The sequence below is a fragment of the Mesoplodon bidens genome (genome assembly GCF_964165515.1).
Source record: "Mesoplodon bidens genome assembly, chromosome: 16".
In the NCBI taxonomy this organism is placed as follows: Eukaryota; Metazoa; Chordata; class Mammalia; order Artiodactyla; family Ziphiidae; genus Mesoplodon; species Mesoplodon bidens.
The window spans coordinates 55,807,104-55,828,495 of NC_138173.1; the positions used below are offsets into that span (position 1 = coordinate 55,807,104).

Consider the following 21,392-nt stretch of genomic DNA (forward strand, 5'->3'; position numbering starts at 1 on the left):
ATCCACCTGCCAATGCAGGGGACACGGGTTCAAGCCCTGGCCCGGGAAGATCCCACATGTCGTGGTGCAACTAAGCCCGTGCGCCACAAGTACTGAGCTTGCACTCTAGAGCCCGTGAGCCACAACCACTGAGCCCGCGTGCCACAACTACTGAAGCCCGTGCGCCTAGAGTCCGTGCTCCACAACAAGAGAAGCCACCACAATGAGAAGCCCGCCCACAGCAACAAAGAATAGCCCCCACTCGCTGCAACTAGAGAAAACCCATGCGCAGCAACGGAGACCCAACACAGCCAAAAATAAATAAACAAATAAAAAGAATGGCTTGAGATTCTGTATTTTTAGCCTATAGCAATCACAAACTCAATGTTAATTGAGAAAGTATTCTTTCCCCTGTCTTTTTAACATGCTATTAAGAAATAATAAAGACTATTCTATCTGACATTCTGAAAATCCTATGAAAGAAGAATACTTTCTAATGGAACCAATGTAAATATTTCAGCAACAAATAAAACTAAAGATCATTAAATTCCATATTTTAAAGAGAAAAATCAAGTTCTCTCTTATATTCCCTCAAAGCCCACACTATTACCCCACCACATCCAACACACATCCAATGAAGGCATAAACTGGGTTGAGAAATTGTGAAGGGTAGTAAAAACATCATCCACGGAGGCAAAAGGAAAACAAGGAAAGAGAGAGTTCTCCCCTAAAAAAGGTAAGCCTATCTGAGTTGACTGTTTTCCCTTAAGAAACATGACTCAACTCTGCATAAGAACATAGGTCGTACTTGGAAATAAATTCCTCTAGAAAATAAACTGCTGCACACATATATAAGGGAAGCATATCATACCATTATCTGGCTATTGGATATTTGTCATATTTCATATACATAAGAAATAGCTCTTAAAGATTATCATTTGCTTTTTCCTTGATTATCTGCATTCATCATTAAATAAGTCAATTTAGTTTAACAGCTCTCCTTAATTCCGTATTTCTAGGATATTATTCTCTAAGCATTATTTATGAGTGAATTTATTTTGTATCTTAAAAATGACCCACTTCATGGGCCTCCCTGGTGGCGCAGTGGTTGAGAGTCCGCCTGCCGATGCAGGGGATACGGGTTCGTGCCCCGGTCTGGGAGGATCCCATATGCCGCGGAGCGGCTGGGCCCGTGAGCCATGGCCGCTGGGCCTGCGCATCCGGAGCCTGTGCTCCGCAACGGGAGAGGCCACAACAGTGAGAGGCCCGCATACCGCAAAAAGAAAAAAAAAAAAAAAAAAAAAAAAAAAAAATGACCCACTTCGATGACAGTGACTTAGACATGGGACACCATTTATTATCAGCCGGATATTCTCATTTAAATATTATACAGTGTATTCTGCCTTTTAGAAATATATCTGTATATCCTTAGTTTTTTCTGATTAATCATGATGTTACAGATAGGTAAATTTCCAGGGCATGAAATGGTTCATCGCTTTCATAATTGATATGCCCAAATTAAATCTTAGAAATTGAGAAACTCTTTTTAAAAAGGCAAGTTAACATGTAAAATTACGCGTGAGAGCTATTTGATCATCGTAACATGAGAGATGATACCACTCAATTGATCACATCACAAATGTCCTGTACTTACAAAAACAAAACGAAAGTAAGATTCCTTTGTCTTCCCCTAATCACTGATAACAACATAAAAAATATGCCGTAAGATAAAGTATTGTGGGTTTTTTCCAAATGACGTCATAACCCCGATTCTGTTTTACTTGTAAATTATAGTTAATTATAAACATCTATAAATGAGAATGTTACTTCGCCAAAATGAAGGAAATAGGGTTCTTGGAGCCTCACTGAAACTATCTGCATCTCCTTGAACTAGTAGCACAACCACACGCGGCAGTATCCTACTTGCCAAGCTTCCTTGAGTTTATTGGTAGACCATCTTAGTAATCAATGTCCTTGTCTATAAACACTTAATGCAAGTTCACTAACAGAGTCAAAGGGAAGGGAGAGTAAAAGAATATGACAATGGAAAAATATTCACTTTTTTGTTGGGAGCAAATACCCAAACACAGAAATCCAAGGTAAAAATTGTTCCTGGATTTTAGGTAATGAACACTTCTGTTAAATCCACCCAACAGACTGGCCTTTGCCAGAAAAATACTAGATTCACATCGAGGCTGCGCAGCTCATTGCTGACACACTTTTGAATCATTCTGCATCTGTGCTCCTGAAACTTGGGCCACCTTCTGTATACTCTTCACTTCCAACATCTAAGAACACTCAACAATAGGGTCCTTCTTGGGCCCTGTTATCTTCTGACTCATGCCGTCCGTGAAAAAAAGGAAGCCAAGCAAAAGATAGTTATACAGGAAATAATTAACAGATACCGTGCTGAAGGATACCATTTCACAGGGACTACAAACTTACAGCCCAATTCACTAAAAGATACATCTGCTTCCCCTGCCTTAGAAACCTGGGCCAGCAGAACTATGCCAGACTTCACAAAAAGCCTAGGTTACAAAAAAAGAAAAAAAAAATGTGCTTTTAAAAAATACTTTAGCCAGGGCAGTTGACTTAAAAGAAAGAAATCAGAATAACAGAAAATCTCATTAGTCAAACATATATGTATCGAATTGATTTTAGTAGTGATCTATTGTCAAATATGGTATACCAATATAAAAGATGAATAACCAATAAAGGAAAATAAAGCTACTTAGATTTTATTTAATAAAAATTAAAATGGTCATGTTCACTATTAAACATAACTAAGAGGATGAATAATTGTTATTTTTAAAATAAATCTATTATATATTTGAATTTAAACCATACCCTTTTCTAATAGGTGACAAGAGAAATGCATCTATCTAGGGCAGAAGCACAGAGATATACAAGGATTGTTAATCTCTGGATACAGTAAATGGTTTTTAACACTTTATTCTTAGGCAAAATAAATATCAGTGGCTACCTAAAGAGAAACTTTACAAACAAGGCCTAAAAACTACTATTTCATAGCTAATGATTAGGGAGGTGTATGCTTCCTATTTTTCCTGGTATAGACCTTTCTCTTTGGTATTCAATATATGCAAATATAAAAAAATTCAAATGGGGTCAGGAAAATGGTTATGTATGTAAACACTATGTTTAGACAACAGTACCTAGATGATAGCTGCTTTTATTTTCATTAAACATGAAGCAAAACAATAAAAATCAGACTTTTCACCTGAGATCATCTTTAGTTAAAAAAAAGTTCCTGCGGTCTTCTGTCAATGGTTGTAAAGGCATTCAACACTGTTGCTTGTTTAAACGTCTCTTTGACTGCCAATGGACTGTCCCCAAAAGAACATTTTTGCATCTCAATAGACTGTCCGGTATCAACAATCTTTAAACTATAAATTTAACGCCGCTGAAGAAAGGGGGAAATAACATCTGCTTTGTACTGTCTTGGTATCACATTTACAAAACGAACAAATAATCATACTACTTTGCACTTATCTAGAACCCTGCATCTGACGATCTCAAATGGCCTGACAAACATTAATTAACTAAGCTGCGCAGCACTCCTGGGAGGATGGCTGGCATCGTGATCCTCTCCAGCAGACAAATGAATGGGATCCTGGGAGGCCCTTTCTCTGAGCCAATGGCTCAACTCAGATCTCAACTCCAAGAACCTGAAACTCAACTCCACAGCCCATGGCCAGACATCTCTGCCAAAACCAAGCAGTGCAAAATGTACATGTTAAAATGGACAAATCCGTAAATAAATTGACACTGCAAACTGAAATCCATCACAAAGAGATTTATTTTTCCCCTAGGTGCATATGGAAAGTGAACTGGTAACTAGGGCATCTGAACTGGTGGAAGAATTCAAGCCTATGAGTTATCTGACTGTGACATTCTGTCCTGACATGACGTGCAGAAGTGTATTACATAAGTATAGATTTGCCAACTAAACAATTATACTTCTGCGTTTCACTGAAAAATGAAAAAAAGGCATTTGATATTGTCAAAATCTTTGTGAAATTTAATAACAGGTGTTTGCTTCCTTTGAATGCGGTTATCAGTTAAAAGACAAAGCTTTCTGTGTTATAAAATCCAATCTAAAATGTTAATTACAAGAATGGAACCTAGAATTTCTCAACCAGGAAATAATAAAACCAACACAGTTACATCTGCATAAGAAGCTACCAAATAATTAAATATATAAAGACCTTTGTTAAAGAAGCTGATCAGAAAAGAGCACCCGACTATACTGAGTTCTGACTATACTACACCGTTTAGTTTAAAATGAGAAAGGAACATCTATTTGAATATAAAAAACCAATTAACTTTTGCTTTTAGCAAGACAGTATTAAAGACGTTAACCTGTTCATGGAGCCAAATTTAAATGCTGCGTTTTCAAAACATTTTCAGGAGCTTATTCATGTTTTATAAGATCTATTCTAGAAGTTTTAAAAGAGGAACAATTAAACTTTACATTAAACTTGGACTATTTCTAGCAAAGCATCTAAAGGGGCTAGTATTTCTTTCTACTCATAAAAAGAAAAAACATGATTTTATAGAAATAGTGTTAGTGTACACAAAACCCTGGTTTTCATAAAGCAATTTACAAGATGAAGCTTATGTTAATGTGCTCCCTGCCATACTCAAAGCACAATGATCAACACAGGTCACATACACAATTTAGAACTTTTTATAACAAGATCAATTCCATACTAGTAACAAGGGAAGACTTAAGGCATTCACCAAATGAAAATACACATAAATGAGCTGCCACTGAACGTAAAACTAAAAGCCAAACACTGACCTAAGGAAAAAAAAAAAGAAAAAGAAAAGAAAGAAGTGAAGAAAACTAATGAATATTTTGAAACTTGAGCTCTTCTCTGTGATTCTTATATTTCCTTCCTCACTTTGAGTGCAGCAGAATTTCATAACTACAACCACTTAGAAACATGTAACAGAAAGACAAATATTCTGAAAGTGATATTTTAATGATGTGCTTTGTGACATGACCCTAAGTCCATTCAGCATACTCTTTAAAATGTTTCCATTATTTAGCAACATAGTGTTAAACTATTTTAAATTAATATTTTCTGTTGGACACATTTTCCACACTTAATTCTTGATATCACTCTGCCCAGTAGTCAAAGATGATAGTCAAGTTTTTACTTTTAGTATTAGAAACTACATGTATAAATGTATTTACATTTGTCCTATTAATGCTTTATTGGATGCTCTAACTAAAAAATCGCTTTTAAAATCTATTTTCCATTTCTTAAATTGCTTACTATTTCAAAACAAACATACCAAACAGCAAGTTAATTTCAAGGTCCATTCTACTATTTAAATTCAAACATGAATATTACATTCTGTAGGTATATACTTACACAGACCCCTGTTTTTTCATTTAAAACATGGAAATTGTATGTGCATATTTCACTTGTGCACTTATAAATTTTTACAGGACACCTTTGTTACTAACTAGACCTCTAAAATTATAAAATTAAAGTACTTTGGTTTTGCCTTAGTAAATATGATGGCAATATTATTTTGGGTTTCCCCTGACTGATGGCAGAGGAAGGAATGAGAAGCATATGTTTGCCATGATAACTCAGCAGTACCAATTTCTACCACCAAAGTAGATTTCTTGTCATATTCACAATCAGAATTCACCAAAATAGAATTCTTGTCAAATTCACAATCAGAATGGGTTCTTAATTCTCTCAAGTATCTTAAAAAGCTGATCAGCAAGATATGTGTAAATTAAAACTTTTAAATTCAGTTAGTATACTAAATATTGGATCAGCCAAAAAGTTCGTTGGATTTTTTATTTATTTATTTTTATTTATTTAGTTTTTTGCAGTATGCAGGCCTCTCACTGTTGTGGCCTCTCCCGCTGCGGAGCACAGGCTCCGGACGCGCAGGCTCAGTGGCCATGGCTCACGGGCCCAGCCGCTCTGCAGCATGTGGGATCCTCCCAGACCGCGGCACGAACCCGTGTCCCCTGCATCGGCAGGCGGACTCTCAACCACTGCGCCACCAGGGAAGCCCAAAGTTCATTAGATTTTAAGTAAAAATAAAAGCCACATTTTTCATTTCACCAAGAACTTTACTGAACAGCGTATTCACTAACTGAATGAACATTTTGGCCGACCCAATATTTCACAATAAATCAAATCAGCTATACCTCCTTATCGCAAATGTCCAATAAAATGGGTGACTTCCAAAAGCACTATTCAAATGCAATGAAAATATAAATTTTAAAGATCAAATTTTACTAAAATCACAGAAGACAGACCCAGGCCACTTTAAAATACATCATATATATATATATATATATATATATATATATACACACACACACACACTTTTTGTCAGCTCTCAAAATTTAGTAGACGATGGCCTTTAAGTATCACAAATCCTACAGTTAGGAATCTGATATTCACTGTAGAACACAGTTAAGTAGCCTCTTGCTGAAGATTTCCTACTTCAGCAGCTAATGTAGAGGAACTGAAAAGACAGTTGAAATGATGCAACAGAAAGTTGAAGTCAGGGAATTAAGGAAGTGGAGGAATTGAGAAAAACAATTTTTTTTAAAAAAGTATTACCATCCTCAGGCTGCTTAAAGAATAGAACTATCCTGCTCAGGTTTTAGATTGCACTGCTTCGTAAATTACTGCTCGTTCCAAATTCTTAGTGTTTACAAACGGTGGCAGAAAAGATAACATTCCAGAAACAGTCTAAAAGAGTCACACAATTTGGTATCAGATGAAGATGTCATGGATGAAAACAGTTTTAAATGGAAAAAAAAAAAAGTGGAGAGTTCTAGTGATACAGATGTAAGGAAATCAATTCCACCACGCTCTCAAGATGCAACATGAAATTTAAAAATCCTAGGACACGTCATTCCTGCCTTATAACCAGAAACCATAAGAGCCACTTGAGACCAGAAGAGTCCTCATATGCTAAGAAAATGATGAGCATTTACAATGATAAAAATGCATAATATATGAAAGAAGCTCCCTAAATTGCACACTCACTTGAAAAGCACAGGAACTATTTCTCTTCTTTCCAAAGTTATTTATGATAAACTTGCTCCTTCCGGGCAGGAAGGATTCTTTGTTTCTCAGTGTACAAGGAGCCATCTCCTCTTCTGCATTCAAGCCCTTCTCTTAGCTCCAGGGCATGACTGCGGATGGGAAAGGTAACAACTTTTATAATTAACTGTGCTCCTCCAAGGGGCGTTTCTCAACTCCACTAGAGAAAGCCAGAGGAGCACAGATAAGCCTCAGAGAATCTACATGAAATGAGAGCAGAGTAGCCAAGCCCACATTGGCAAGAGTCATTTTTCTTCCCAGAATACATCCAGGGAGAACTCGGTGGTCTCTAACTTCCAGGTCAAAGCACTGGGCTGGCTGAACTGTATTTCCTAACCAGCTCTTTTGTAAAGGTTAGCTGGTTTCTGATCCTACCTTCCAAGAAGGAACAAAGCTTTGAAATCATCCGGAAAGCTCAAAACTTCTCAAAGTCAAGGTGAGATGTTGAAGTGGTAGCGCCTTAGGCAAAAAGCAAGCGTCACTCAACTGGGAGCTCCTGAATTTTCAAAATCTAAAATATTTCTTAACAATTCACAGTCTACATAGCATGAAGAGAGTGAGCAAGGATCTTATCTTACAGAGCTTTTGTTTCCTTTCTTTTTCACGCAGGACTGTGTCTTTCTCCCTACAGGAGCCCGATAATGTAAAATTCATGGTTCTCTTCTTTGGATGCTCTTCACACCATTCACACTTAAGTCTATCTCATTTTTTCCCTCCTCTTGGCAACAAAACAACAAGCATTGTCATTTGTACATAATTACGCTGTGAGTTTTAAAAACACTACATTTCTGTATTAACGTCTCACGAGGGCTTTGCATTCTTAGCGATTTAAATCTCTGCTAATTTCCTTATTAACCATAGACTGCGTCACACCACCTTAAAATTTAAAAGTCGTTTCATTATTTTAATGTAACAAATGTGCATCCTTCTGGGATTCTGAGCCTCCCTTCTCCAAAAGCGGCCTCATCGTTTTGCATAATCACCAGGAATGATTAACAAACATTCAATCGGAGCTGAGAGTAGTGACAAACAAGTGACGTCTACCCACTCAATCAAGTATGTGTAGAGTACACACAAACACACGTGAGCTGCTTTCTACCACTTTGGCCTTATTAAGTATACATCCCCAGACCGATACACGTCATTTAGTTGCACTTGGTAAGTCATGACACTAACTCTAGAGAATGTACGTTCTCCCCATTTTCCCTTCAAGATATAGGCATTATTTAAAAAAATTAAACCTTCCTACCCGTAACAGGGACTGGGATTCATCCTTGGACTTGCTTTCTCCGGATGCAGGATACTGCTGGGTGAGGGCGCCAGCCTTCTCTCCGCCTGCAGGCACCCCCTGCAGGAAGCCCTTGGTCTCCACAGCCAAGCCATAAATAGGGCGCGCCAGGTGGGCAGCCTCTACATTGGGGCTATCCCTTAAAGTCTTTGTCTGCTCTTGGGGGCCGGACACAGGGGTCAGAAGCCCCAGGCTTGCTTGGGTATAGGATGGACTGCCTCGTAGGATGTCCGCCCCTCTCCAAGTCATGTTGCGAAGGTCATCACTTGAACTCTCAGCCCAAGCTTTTTCTTTCAGCCCGTCCTTCTCTTCTAGCTTCTCCCGCTTCACCACACTCTCAGCGACCGGCTCTCCCATTTTAGAGTCTGGATTGAGCAGACTGTAGACCTTGAGGTCAATCTTGGGCTCCTCCTTGATGGTGGATACGGCATGCCCGTCCTCTTCGCCGTTGGCTGTAGTGCTCTCCTGTTCCTGGCAGTGAACAGTGTTGAAGTGCTCCAGTAGTGACTGAGTCTCGGCAGCTGTAAAACTGCACTGACGGCATTTGTAGCAGCTGTGTGCTCTCCTGCAGAAGAAGAAAACCATTACTCGAAATCTAGCATTCAGAAGGGTTTTAAAAAATAGTCTTCAAGCACCTGAATTTTATCTCCTGTAATGTAATAGGTGGAATGCAATACAATATTCTCAATACCCAGAAACTGGCATGTAATTAACTGGCATCTTCAGTTCTAGGTAAGGAATGCAATATTCCCATTTGTTATATGAGCAATAACAGGTATCTGCACACACAGACACACTTATGCGCACACACTCCAGACAAGTCACATTTAAAACTGGCTGATTTGCTTTATTATTGAAGGACCTGCTCTGTTCATTTTACTGTGACCGGATAATCATCAATTCTATATTATTTAATAGATATTCATAAATTTTTACACCTGATTTCATCAATGGACTTTTCTCTTTCCACTTATTTAAACTAAACTGGGATCTTTTTCACTATAAATATATACACATTGCTAGTGCTGAAGTGCTTTATACAGCTTTTGCATATATTAAAATAAATTCTTCCAAACTGATTACAATGTTCTTTTCTATCATAAAATTTAAATCCATTTAATCAATGAAATGTGGTTGACTGAGCTACATAATCTAGTAAATAAAATATACCAGAAGCTCAAGTTTTTTAAGACAAATTTTTTCTATCTGTAAGGACTTATGAACATTCAACAAATTGAATGTCTGTTGGGTACCAAGCAGCATGATAGGCACTGTACAGATATATTCATTAAAAGAGTGTGTGTGAATGTATGTTTATGTGTGTGTTTTCTTTTTATAAGGCATAAAACAAGGAGACCTTACTGTTGGATTTCATAGCATCTCCTGCTGTTAAAGACAGAACGGTAACTGTTAAATTAAGAAAAATGTTTGATTAACAAAGAAGAGCAGAGGCACTGTATCCTAAAAGGCATGCCAGAAAGGTACACAAATAACTGGGAATAAGGCATACAGTCTTTAACTGTAAAAACCTTGTATGGCTTTCTAATTAAATAACCACGCGAAACACTTGCTACTCCATGATATAATATGTTAGGAGTTACAACTTAAAATAACAAAATAAGTTTTGAGAGCTGTTACTTAAAGCTACTGCAAAGTAGGTACCCCTATATGTAATCTGTAGATAATCATCACAATATTACTTTGCCAGGCACTGGGTACACATTGGTGAATACAAGGCACATAGTCCTTGCCCACCTGGTATTCAGAGTCTAGTCAGGAATGACAAGCTTCACATTAGTCTCTAAATAAACATGTAAGGACAAAGAGTAATATGTGCTAAGAATGAAATGGATGGGATGGCAAGGGGGTGGGAGGGCTGCTTAAGGTCCTCAGGAAGGCCTTTCTGAGGGCGATTTATCAAAGCAAAGGATGGAAAGGAGCTATCCTTGTTGGAGGAGGAGGAAGGGGAAAGGGCAGTACATTCTAGCAAGCCTGAGATACTGAAAGAGGCCACTGATGCTTGAGAGGAATAAATAAGAGGAAATAATAATCAACAAGCCGGAGGGTCGCCTAGAGCTTTGTGGACCATGGCAAGGAGGTAGGTATCTTCAAAGGGAAAGGGAAGCAACTGCAAGGTTATAGGCAGAGGAGTAGCATAGTTAAAAGTGTGCTTTAATCACTTTGGGAGTGTAAAAGTTTCTCTACTGGATGACTTTATTCCGAGACCTGATGGCTGAAAATCCAAAAGAATGTTCCTATTTTATGGAAGCAAAATTCAAAGGTATTAAGACATGTAACAAAATCTCAGCCAATATTTGTTGAGAGTACTTAATTTGGTACATGATTATCTTCTTGTGATTAACAGTTTACATTTGGTTGAATAAATACGGATATTTAACTTCTACTTTTTACAGGAGGTTGTTTTCAATCTTTTGTCCTATTTTTCTTCATGAAGTAGGAAAGATAAAAGGAAATACAATAAGTGAAAAATAATTTGATGATGAATTGACCATAAAAATATTAAAATGAATTTTTCTCAAGTGAAAGAAGCCTAACTCTTAAGGAGAGAATATACAGGATGACGAGTAAGAATCTTGCCACCAAAGTCAAGGCCAGAAAACCCAAAATGGAATTAAGATCACAGAGGACAATAGGCAAGACTCAAAACATAGAACCTAGAACCTCTGGGAACCTCATTCAGAGAACCTTCCTACCATAACTATATTTGAATATGAAACAATGGAAGATAAACTCCTAAACTCAAAAATTGTACCCCCGAATTGTTAGCTTAGCTTTTATGAAGCTCGATCAGACAGATGAAAATGGATTTATCAGAATGGTCAAAGCTCAAAACATACTCAGGAAATACCCTACTGAAGATATACCACATAATCTATTCAGTCATGAAAGTTAAACATAAACAAACAACCTTCAGGAGGCACATTCACAAGCTCTGATTGACCTTCACCCCAAGACACTTCTAATGAGCTCACTACCCACTGTGGCAGAGTTTATGGTTTCCCTGACTTGGTGGGGTCTCTGCTTGAAAACTGTGATGGGATCCCTGCCCGTAAATTAAGACTATAAATGGCCACTGCTACTTCTACCAAAGTACAAAAAAATTCCAAAGAACAAACAGTCCCAAGAATTACAGTGACGTTATTTCAAGAAATAAAGACAATTATTCTAGGGCAACGAGGAAAAAGTTTCAACATACAAGAGAAGAAGTGCGGTGCTTCCCTGGTGGCGCAGTGGTTGAGAGTCAGCCTGCCGATGCAGGGGGCGCGGGTTCGTGACCTGGTCCGGGAGGATCCCACATACCGCAGAGCGGTTGGGCCCGTGAGCCATGGCTGCTGAGCCTGCGCGTCCAGAGCCTGTGCTCCGCAACGGGAGAGGCCACAACAGTGAGAGGCCCGCGTACCGCAAAATAAGACTCTAGAAACAGAATGCCTAAGTTTCAAGCTTGGCTCTGTATTTTACTATATATGTGACTTTGGATAATTTACTGAACCTGCCTCAATTTCCTCACCTGCAAAATGAAAATACTAGTGCCTCTAGTATGAGTTAACCAATATAAATCCTAAAATTAAATAAAGCCCCCCTTCTGTGTGAATCTGCATTCTGCACTCTATTCAAAGGAACTAAAACTTACCAACTGGCATTTTGATATCATTCTTTTCCACTCCCCCAGGTACCTTAAACATGACAGACATCTTTCTTAAAACCATGTTTATTTCCTAGAAGATCCTTTGTTTTAAGACATTACCAGGTAGAATATATTTTTTGCCTTTTCTGCTTCACCTAGTGGTGTTCAATGGCCTGAAAGATGGAGTTTAGCAGTTAACTTAATTGTCAAGTCTTACTCTTTTTTCAATAATAGTAGTCAGACCCATAATCTTAAAATTCTGAATAACAAAGACAGAAAGGGCATTACCTGTGTTTTCTTGAAGTCTTCAGAGGTAGGGATGCTTTGTAAGTGTATTCAGGAGGGTGGTTTAGAACCATAATATATCTAGTAATATATCTCAGTAATTAAGATTATGTGCCTTCAATATCTACTTACTCTGCAATCTAGAAATGTCCTTGAGCCAACCTATTCCTTCACCAAAATAAGACGAATACATCCAACCTTTAACCGGTATTCGACTGACATGTCCTCCTAAATATACAAGGAGTTCTGGGTGTGTCCTGTCTAGGCAACGAATTCATCACAATGTATCACTCTGAAACAAGGTGTCTGGGGGCTTCTAGGTTTTCTAGTTTCAAGTTCCTGTCCCAACGGACAACTCTCTGACTCCTTACAGGTCTCAGCAAGAGCTGTTCAGATCTGCCCACAGAGGAGCTCTTATTCTGACTGATCAAGGCAAAACCTTCCGTGATACAGGTGCTGGAGGACTGTCCGAATGCAGAGGATGGTGAGGCTGGGTGTAAAGCGGAAAGGAGACAGAAACTGCAGAGATAAGTTTTCAGTGAGAACCGGGTTTTACATTGAAAAGAAAAACACATACTAACAGGAAGGATATTAAAACGAGGTGGCAATAACAAGCTCAATGCACACACCTTTTCTTTTGAAGACTTCAAAGCCCTCACACATATGTGATCTCACATTCCACTGAGGTATAAAGCCCATTTTATAGATAAGTAAAATGAAGAAAGTGCCTTGTCCATTTAGTCTACATCAAGTCAAGAATACAGGGCTTCTACCTTCCAGACAGATGTTCTATTTTTCTATCCTCGGTTGCCTGAATTTTTAACTTTATACAAAAATAAATAAAATTACTGACAATACTGACAATGAAAAATGAGGGCTAAAAATTGAAAACATGAGGGGAAGGGAAAGGTCTTCTAACTGACAGAAGTGAGACTGACTACAGCAATGGTTTGCAAAACGGGCTGCAAGCAGTGCTGCAACTGAAGGAGTTTCTTAGCAATACAGATTCCAGGGCCTCTCAGTTGACCTACTGAAGATCTGAATCTCCTGGACATAACTTGAGGATCTGAATTTTTAGTAAGGTCTTCAGGGGACACCCATGCAGGGACCAGTCACAAACTACATTAGTAGATACATCCTGGTTCAAAACAACTGAATGAACAAACTCAAGACATCCTCTACCACCTGTGACTCTAATAAAACACAGGTAATGCCCTTACTATCTTTGTTATTCAGAATCATAAGATTCTGAGTGTGACTCCTGTTAATGAAAAGAGAGTAAAGCTTGACAATTAAGCAGTAAACTGCTCCATCTTTCAGGCCATTGAACACCCTGAGGTGAAGCAGAAAAGGCAATTTGCTGCATAATACTCTAGAGAACTGAAGGACTTCTTTCTCCATATAATACTCATCAAATAAATGATAGGAAATATATTAAAAAGACAACATCACTGCACTTTCAAAAGCTGGGAGCAACATGAACTTTTCAATCACCTATGCTAACATCTAGAGCGGTGCTTCTTTTTTTTTATTTTTTTATTTTTTGCTTTATAACAAATTTAATCAGTTATACATATACATATATTCCCATATCCCCTCCCTTTTGCGTCTCCCTCCCACCCTCCCTATCCCACCCCTACAGGCGGTCACAAAGCACCAAGCTGATCTCCCTGTGCTATGCGGCTGCTTCCCACTAGCTATCTACCTTACGTTTGGTAGTGTATATATGTCCATGCCGCTCTTTCACTTTGTCACAGCTTACCCTTCCCCCTCCCCATATCCTCAAGTCCATTCTCTAGTAGGTCTGTGTCTTTATTCCTGACTTACCCCTATGTTCTTCATGACATTTTTTTTTCTTAAATTCCATATATATGTGTCAGCATACAGTATTTGTCTTTCTTTTTCTGACTTACTTCACTCTGTATGACAAACTCTAGGTCCATCCACCTCATTACAAATAGCTCAATTTCGTTTCTTTTTATGGCTGAGTAATATTCCATTGTATATATGTGCCACATCTTCTTTACCCATTCATCCGATGATGGACACTTAGGTTGTTTCCATCTCCGGGCTATTGTAAATAGGGCTGCTATGAACATTTTGGTACATGTCTCTTTTTGAATTATGGTTTTCTCAGGGTATATGCCCAGTAGTGGGATTGCTGGGTCATATGGTAGTTCTATTTGTAGTTTTTTAAGGAACCTCCATACCGTTCTCCATAGTGGCTGTACCAATTCACATTCCCACCAGCAGTGCAAGAGTGTTCCTTTTTTTCCACACCCTCTCCAGCATTTATTGTTTCTAGATTTTTTGATGATGGCCATTCTGACTGGTGTGAGATGATATCTCATTGTAGTTTTGATTTGCATTTCTCTAATGAGCAAAGATGTTGAGCATCCTTTCATGTGTTTGTTGGCAGTCTGTATATCTTCTGTGGAGAAATGTCTATTTAGGTCTTCTGCCCATTTTTGGATTGGGTTGTTTGTTTTTTTGTTATTGAGCTGCATGAGCTGCTTATAAATTTTGGAGATTAATCCTTTGTCAGTTGCTTCATTTACAAATATTTTCTCCCATTCTGAGGGTTGTCTTTTGGTCTTGTTTATGGTTTCCTTTGCTGTGCAAAAGCTTTGAAGTTTCATTAGGTCCCATGTGTTTATTTTTGTCTTTATTTCCATTTCTCTAGGAGGTGGGTCAAAAAGGATCTTGCTGTGATTTATGTCATAGAGTGTTCTGCCTATGTTTTCCTCTAAGAGTTTGATAGTGTCTGGCCTTACATTTAGGTCTTTAATCCATTTTGAGCTTATTTTTGTGTATGGTGTTAGGGAGTGATCTAATCTCATACTTCTACATGTCCCTATCCAGTTTTCCCAGCACCACTTATTGAAGAGACTGTCCTTTCTCCACTGTACATTCCTGCCTCCTTTATCAAAGATAAGGTGACCATATGTCCGTGGGTTTATCTCTGGGCTTTCTATCCTGTTCCATTGATCTATCTTTCTGTTTTTGTGCCAGTACCATACTGTCTTGATTGCTGTAGCTTTGTAGTATAGTCTGAAGTCAGGGAGCCTGATTCCTCCAGCTCCATTTTTCTTTCTCAAGATTGTTTTGGCTATTTGGGGTCTTTTCTGTTTCCATACAAATTGTGAAATTTTTTGTTCTAGTTCTGTGAAAAATGCCAGTGGTAGTTTGATAGGGATTGCATTGAATCTGTAGATTGCTTTGGGTAGTAGAGTCATTTTCACAATGTTGATTCTTCCAATCCAAGAACATGGTACATCTCTCCATCTATTTGTATCATCTTTAATTTCCTTCATCAGTGTGTTATAATTTTCTGCATACAGGTCTTTTGTCTCCTTAGGTAGGTTTATTCCTAGATATTTTATTCTTTTTGTTGCAGTGGTAAATGGGAGTGTTTCCTTGATTTCACTTTCAGATTTTTCATCATTAGTATATAGGAATGCCAGAGATTTCTGTGCATTAATTTTGTATCCTGCAACTTTACCAAATTCATTGATTAGCTCTAGTAGTTTTCTGGTAGCATCTTTAGGATTCTCTATGTATAGTATCATGTCATCTGCAAACAGTGACAGCTTTACTTCTTCTTTTCCGATTTGGATTCCTTTTATTTCCTTTTCTTCTCTGATTGCTGTGGCTAAAACTTCCAAAACTAGGTTGAATAAGAGTGGTGAGAGTGGGCAACCTTGTCTTGTTCCTGATCTTAGTGGAAATGGTTTCAGTTTTTCACCATTGAGGACGATGCTGGCTGTGGGTTTGTCATATATGGCCTTTATTAGGTTGAGGAAAGTTCCCTCTATGCCTACTTTCTGCAGGGTTTTTATCATAAATGGGTGTTGAATTTTGTCGAAAGCTTTCTCTGCATCTATTGAGATGATCATATGGTTTTTCTCCTTCAATTTGTTAATATGGTGTATCACGTTGATTGATTTGCGTATATTGAAGAATCCTTGCATTCCTGGAATAAACCCCACTTGATCATGGTGTATGATCCTTTTAATGTGCTGTTGGATTCTGTTTGCTAGTATTTTGTTGAGGATTTTTGCATCTATGTTCATCAGTGATATTGGCCTGTAGTTTTCTTTCTTTGTGACATCCTTGTCTGGTTTTGGTATCAAGGTGATGGTGGCCTCATAGAATGAGTTTGGGAGTGTTCCTCCCTCTGCTATATTTTGGAAGAGTTTGAGAAGGATAGGTGTTAGCTCTTCTCTAAATGCTTGATAGAATTCGCCTGTGAAGCCATCTGGTCCTGGGCTTTTGTTTGCTGGAAGATTTTTTATCACAGTTTCAATTTCAGTGCTTGTGATTGGTCTGTTCATATTTTCTATTTCTTCCTGAGTCAGTCTTGGCAGGTTGTGCATTTCTAAGAATTTGTCCATTTCTTCCAGGTTGTCCATTTTATTGGCATAGAGTTGCTTGTAGTAATCTCTCATGATCTTTTTGTATTTCTACAGTGTCAGTTGTTACTTCTCCTTTTTCATTTCTAATTCTATTGATTTGAGTCTTCTCCCTTTTTTTCTTGATGAGTCTGGCTAATGGTTTATCAATTTTGTTTATCTTCTCAAAGAACCAGCTTTTAGTTTTATTGATCTTTGCTATCGTTTCCTTCATTTCTTTTTCATTTATTTCTGATCTGATTTTTATGACTTCTTTCCTTCTGCTAACTTTGGGATGTTTTTGTTCTTCTTTCTCTAATTGCTTTAGGTGCAAGGTTAGGTTGTTTATTCGAGATGTTTCCTGTTTCTTAAGGTGGGATTGTATTGCTATAAACTTCCCTTTTAGAACTTCTATTGCTGCATCCCATAGGTTTTGGGTCGTCGTGTCTCCATTGTCATTTGTTTCTAGGTATTTTTTAATTTCCCCTTTGATTTCTTCAGTGATCACTTTGTTATTAAGTAGTGTATTGTTTAGCCTCCATGTGTTTGTATTTTTTACAGCTCTTTTCCTGTAATTGATATCTAGTCTCATAGCATTGTGGTCGGAAAAGATACTTGATACAATTTCAATGTTCTTAAATTTACCAAGGCTTGATTTGTGACCCAAGATATGATCTATCCTGGAGAATGTTCCATGAGCACTTGAGAAAAATGTGTATTCTGTTGTTTTTGGATGGAATGTCCTATAAATATCAATTAAGTCCATCTTGTTTAATGTATCATTTAAAGCTTGTGTTTCCTTATTTATTTTCATTTTGGATGATCTGTCCATTGGTGAAAGTGGGGTGTTAAAGTCCCCTCCTATGATTGTGTTACTGTCGATTTCCCCTTTTATGGCTGTTAGTATTTGCCTTATGTATTGAGGTGCTCCTATGTTGGGTGCATAAATATTTACAATTGTTATATCTTCTTCTTGGATCAATCCCTTGATCATTATGTAGTGTCCTTCTTTGTCTCTTCTAGTAGTCTTTATTTTAAAGTCTATTTTGTCTGATATGAGAATTGCTACTCCAGCTTTCTTTTGGTTTCCATTTGCATGGAATATCTTTTTCCATCCCCTTACTTTCAGTCTGTATGTGTCTCTAGGTCTGAAGTGGGTCTCTTGTAGACAGCATATGTATGGGTCTTGTTTTTGTATCCATTCAGCCAATCTGTGTCTTTTGGTGGGAGCATTTAGTCCATTTACATTTAAGGTAATTATCGATATGTATGTTCCTATTCCCATTTTCTTAATTGTTTTGGGTTCGTTATTGTAGGTCTTTTCCTTCTGTTGTGTTTCTTGCCTATAGAAGTTCCTTTAGCATTTGTTGTAAAGCTGGTTTGGTAGTGCTGAACTCTCTCAGCTTTTGCTTGTCTGTGAAGGTTTTAATTTCTCCATCAAATCTGAATGAGATCCTTGCTGGGTAGAGTAATCTTGGTTGCAGGTTTTTCTCCTTCATCACTTTAATTATGTCCTGCCACTCCCTTCTGGCTTGTAGAGGTTCTGCTGAGAGATCAGCTGTTATCCTGATGGGGATTCCCTTGTGTGTTATTTGTTGTTTTTGCCTTGCTGCTTTTAATATGATTTCTTTGTGTTTAATTTTTGACAGTTTGATTAATATGTGTCTTGGCGTATTTCTCCTTGGATTTATTCTGTATGGGACTCTCTGTGCCTCCTGGACTTGATTAACTATTTCCTTTCCCATATTAGGGAAGTTTTCAACTATAATCTCTTCAAATATTTTCTCAGTCCCTTTCTTTTTCTCTTCTTCTTCTGGAACCACTATAATTCGAATGTTGGTGCGTTTAATGTTGTCCCAGAGGTCTCTGAGACTGTCCTCTGTTCTTTTCATTCTTTTTTCTTTATTTTGCTCTGCAGCAGTTATTTCCACTATTTTATCTTCCACCTCACTTATCCGTTCTTCTGCCTCAGTTATTCTGCTATTGATCCCATCTAGAGTATTTTTTATTTCATGTATTGTGTTTTTAATCGATGCTTGATTCATCTTTAGTTCTTCTAGGTCCTTGTTAACTGTTTCTTGCATTTTGTCTATTCTATTTCCAAGATTTTGGATCTGGGAAATAGAATCTTGGATCATCTTTACCATCATTATTCTGAATTCTTTTTCAGGTAGACTGCCTATTACCTCTTCATTTGTTAGGTCTGGTGGGTTTTTATCTTGCTCCTTCTCCTGCTGTGTGTTTTTCTGTCTTCTCATTTTGCTTATGTTACTGTGTTTGGGGTCTCCTTTTTGCAGGCTGCAGGTTCGTAGTTCCTGTTGTTTTTGGTGTCTGTCCCCAGTGGCTAAGGTTGGTTTAGTGGGTTGTGTAGGCTTCCTGGTGGAGGGGACTAGTGCCTGTGTTCTGGTGGGTGAGGCTGGATCTTGTCTTTCTGGTGGGCAGGTCCACGTCTGGTGGTGTGTTTTGGGGTGTCTGCGGACTTTTTATGATTTTAGGCCGCCTCTCTGCTAATGGGTGGCGTTGTGTTCCTGTCTTGCTAGTTGTTTGGCATAGGGTGTCCAGCACTGTAGCTTGCTGGTCGTTGAGTGAAGCTGGATGCTGGTGTTGAGATGGAGATCTCTGGAAGATTTTCGCCGTTTGATATTATGTGGAGCTGGGAGGTCTCTTGTGGACCAGTGTCCTGAAGTTGGCTCTCCCACCTCAGAGGCACAGCACTGACTCCTGGCTCCTCAATTTGGGATGATTTGTTGTCCATTCATATATTCCACAGATGCAGGGCACATCAAGTTGATTGTGGAGCTTTAATCCGCTGCTTCTGAGGCTGCTGGGAGAGGTTTCCCTTTCTCTTCTTTGTTCTCACAGCTCCTGGGTCTCAGCTTTGGATTTGGCCCCGCCTCTGCGTGTAGGTCACCGGAGGGCGTCTGTTCTTCGCTCAGACAGGACAGGGTTAAAGGAGCAGCCTCTTCGGGGACTCTGGCTCACTCAGGCCGGGCGGGAGGGAGAGGCACGGAGTGCGGGGCGAGCCTGCAGTGGCAGAGGTCGGCGTGACGTTGCACCAGCCCGAGGCACGCCGTGTGTTCTCCCAGGGAAGTAGAGCGGTGCTTCTTAAACCCTAACATGCAGAAGAATCATCTGGGAATCTTTTTAAAATTTAGATTCTGATTCTGGAAATCTGGGGTGGTACCCAATAGTCTCTATTTCTTACAAAAATCCCAGATGATACTGATGCTGTTGGTTCCCAGACCACACCTTAAATAGCAAACGTCATGAAGCCATCGTCAGAAATACGTCGAGGAGCGTTAGATTGGAACGAACTCTCAGTATATATACTCAGTACTTGACAGAACACTCCCAAATGAATTTTTTATGATGAGCAACATCGTCTTCCCTCTTAAAGCACATACTCCCACCTCTGAAAGTCAATCCTAACAGCTTTATAAGCTAAAACTATAAACATGACATCGTCAAGCATAATCCCCGAATAGTCATTCATCTTCTTTATTGCACTGTTTGGGGATCACCTTTTAATATTCTTTAGTTCTAAGCCATTTATATATATTATTCTACAACAATCACACATAGTACCTATTTCCATCCCTACTTCATACAGTAAGAACGTGAAGCACAGACAAGTCAATTCATAAAATAATACGGAGCACGTGATGCAGTATTTTAGCTCGTGTCCATAGTTATTCTTGCATGTATGCTGTTTGGTAGTTGATGCAATACTACTAGCTTGTTCAGGAATTAGTTCCTGAAAGATGTGGGTATATTCCTGACTTGTGTCACTCTCAACAATAACTGAAAAGCCCTTCAACTTGATGCCATGTCCCCCCAAAATAAAAAGATTATTTTAATGCCTAGTATAAGAAACATTACTGAAGAATAAAAGTTTAGTCATTGAGAAACTACATTAGTTTGGACTCTGCTCTAACCTACTGAATGCATTTCATTTTATCAACATTAACATGAAAACCTCAAAAGGTTCAGGGAGTTTTCTCTTCATTTTTCAAGACCCACCTTAACTACCTTCTCATCCATAAAGACTTCCCAAATGACTCAAACCCAAGGGTAAACCTACCATCCTCTGAGCTACTCTGAAACGCTGTCATCCAGAGGATTTTTTTCACATTGCGTTTTATTAAAATGACTGGCCTTTGATTTAAGTGACGGCATAAAAAGACTCATTTCATCATTTAAAAAGCTCTCATTTACCAAATAATTATGTATGTCTTACGTTACAGTTATATTGTAATTGCCTTAAAATCAAGATCAAAGCCCACACATCTCTATATCCCTTCCAGCTCCACCCAGAACATCCAGACAGTCAGTAAATATCTACTTAATAACCAAAGGAGTGAACCACCACAGCTCTGGTAATGCTAGACTTAATATGTAAAGTCATAAAGCAGCAGAGAAATATTAAGAAGTACATAGATATTTTGCAGATGGTATATTTTGAATGGTTCTCTGAATAAACTCTTCATTATTTAAAAACTCCTAGAACTTGTAGCTACATTAAGCCCAACTAATTTAAAAGACACTGCAAATATATTTGCATTAATTTAAATTCTATACTCTGCTGCCAACTGGATAGCAAACATTCTCTTCATGCGACCTGAGGAAAAAAGATGTCAGTCTGTAGATCTCCCTACCATTATCGGTGCCAGAAAAAATACAGGATGCCCAGT

At 38.4% G+C, this 21,392-nt stretch overlaps 1 protein-coding gene across 6 annotated transcripts in view; it reads right to left on the reverse strand.

Moving 5' to 3' along the window:
- The window catches only part of TRPS1 (transcriptional repressor GATA binding 1), a 262,196-nt gene that overhangs the window by 168,575 nt on the left and 72,229 nt on the right, over window positions 1-21,392 (reverse strand). For all 6 annotated transcript variants that reach the window (XM_081258834.1, XM_081258832.1, XM_081258829.1 and 3 more), the window contains one exon: window positions 8,341-8,944. In XM_081258834.1, coding sequence (XP_081114960.1) covers window positions 8,341-8,944 — 604 coding nt within the window. The remainder of the gene's footprint in view (window positions 1-8,340; window positions 8,945-21,392) is intronic.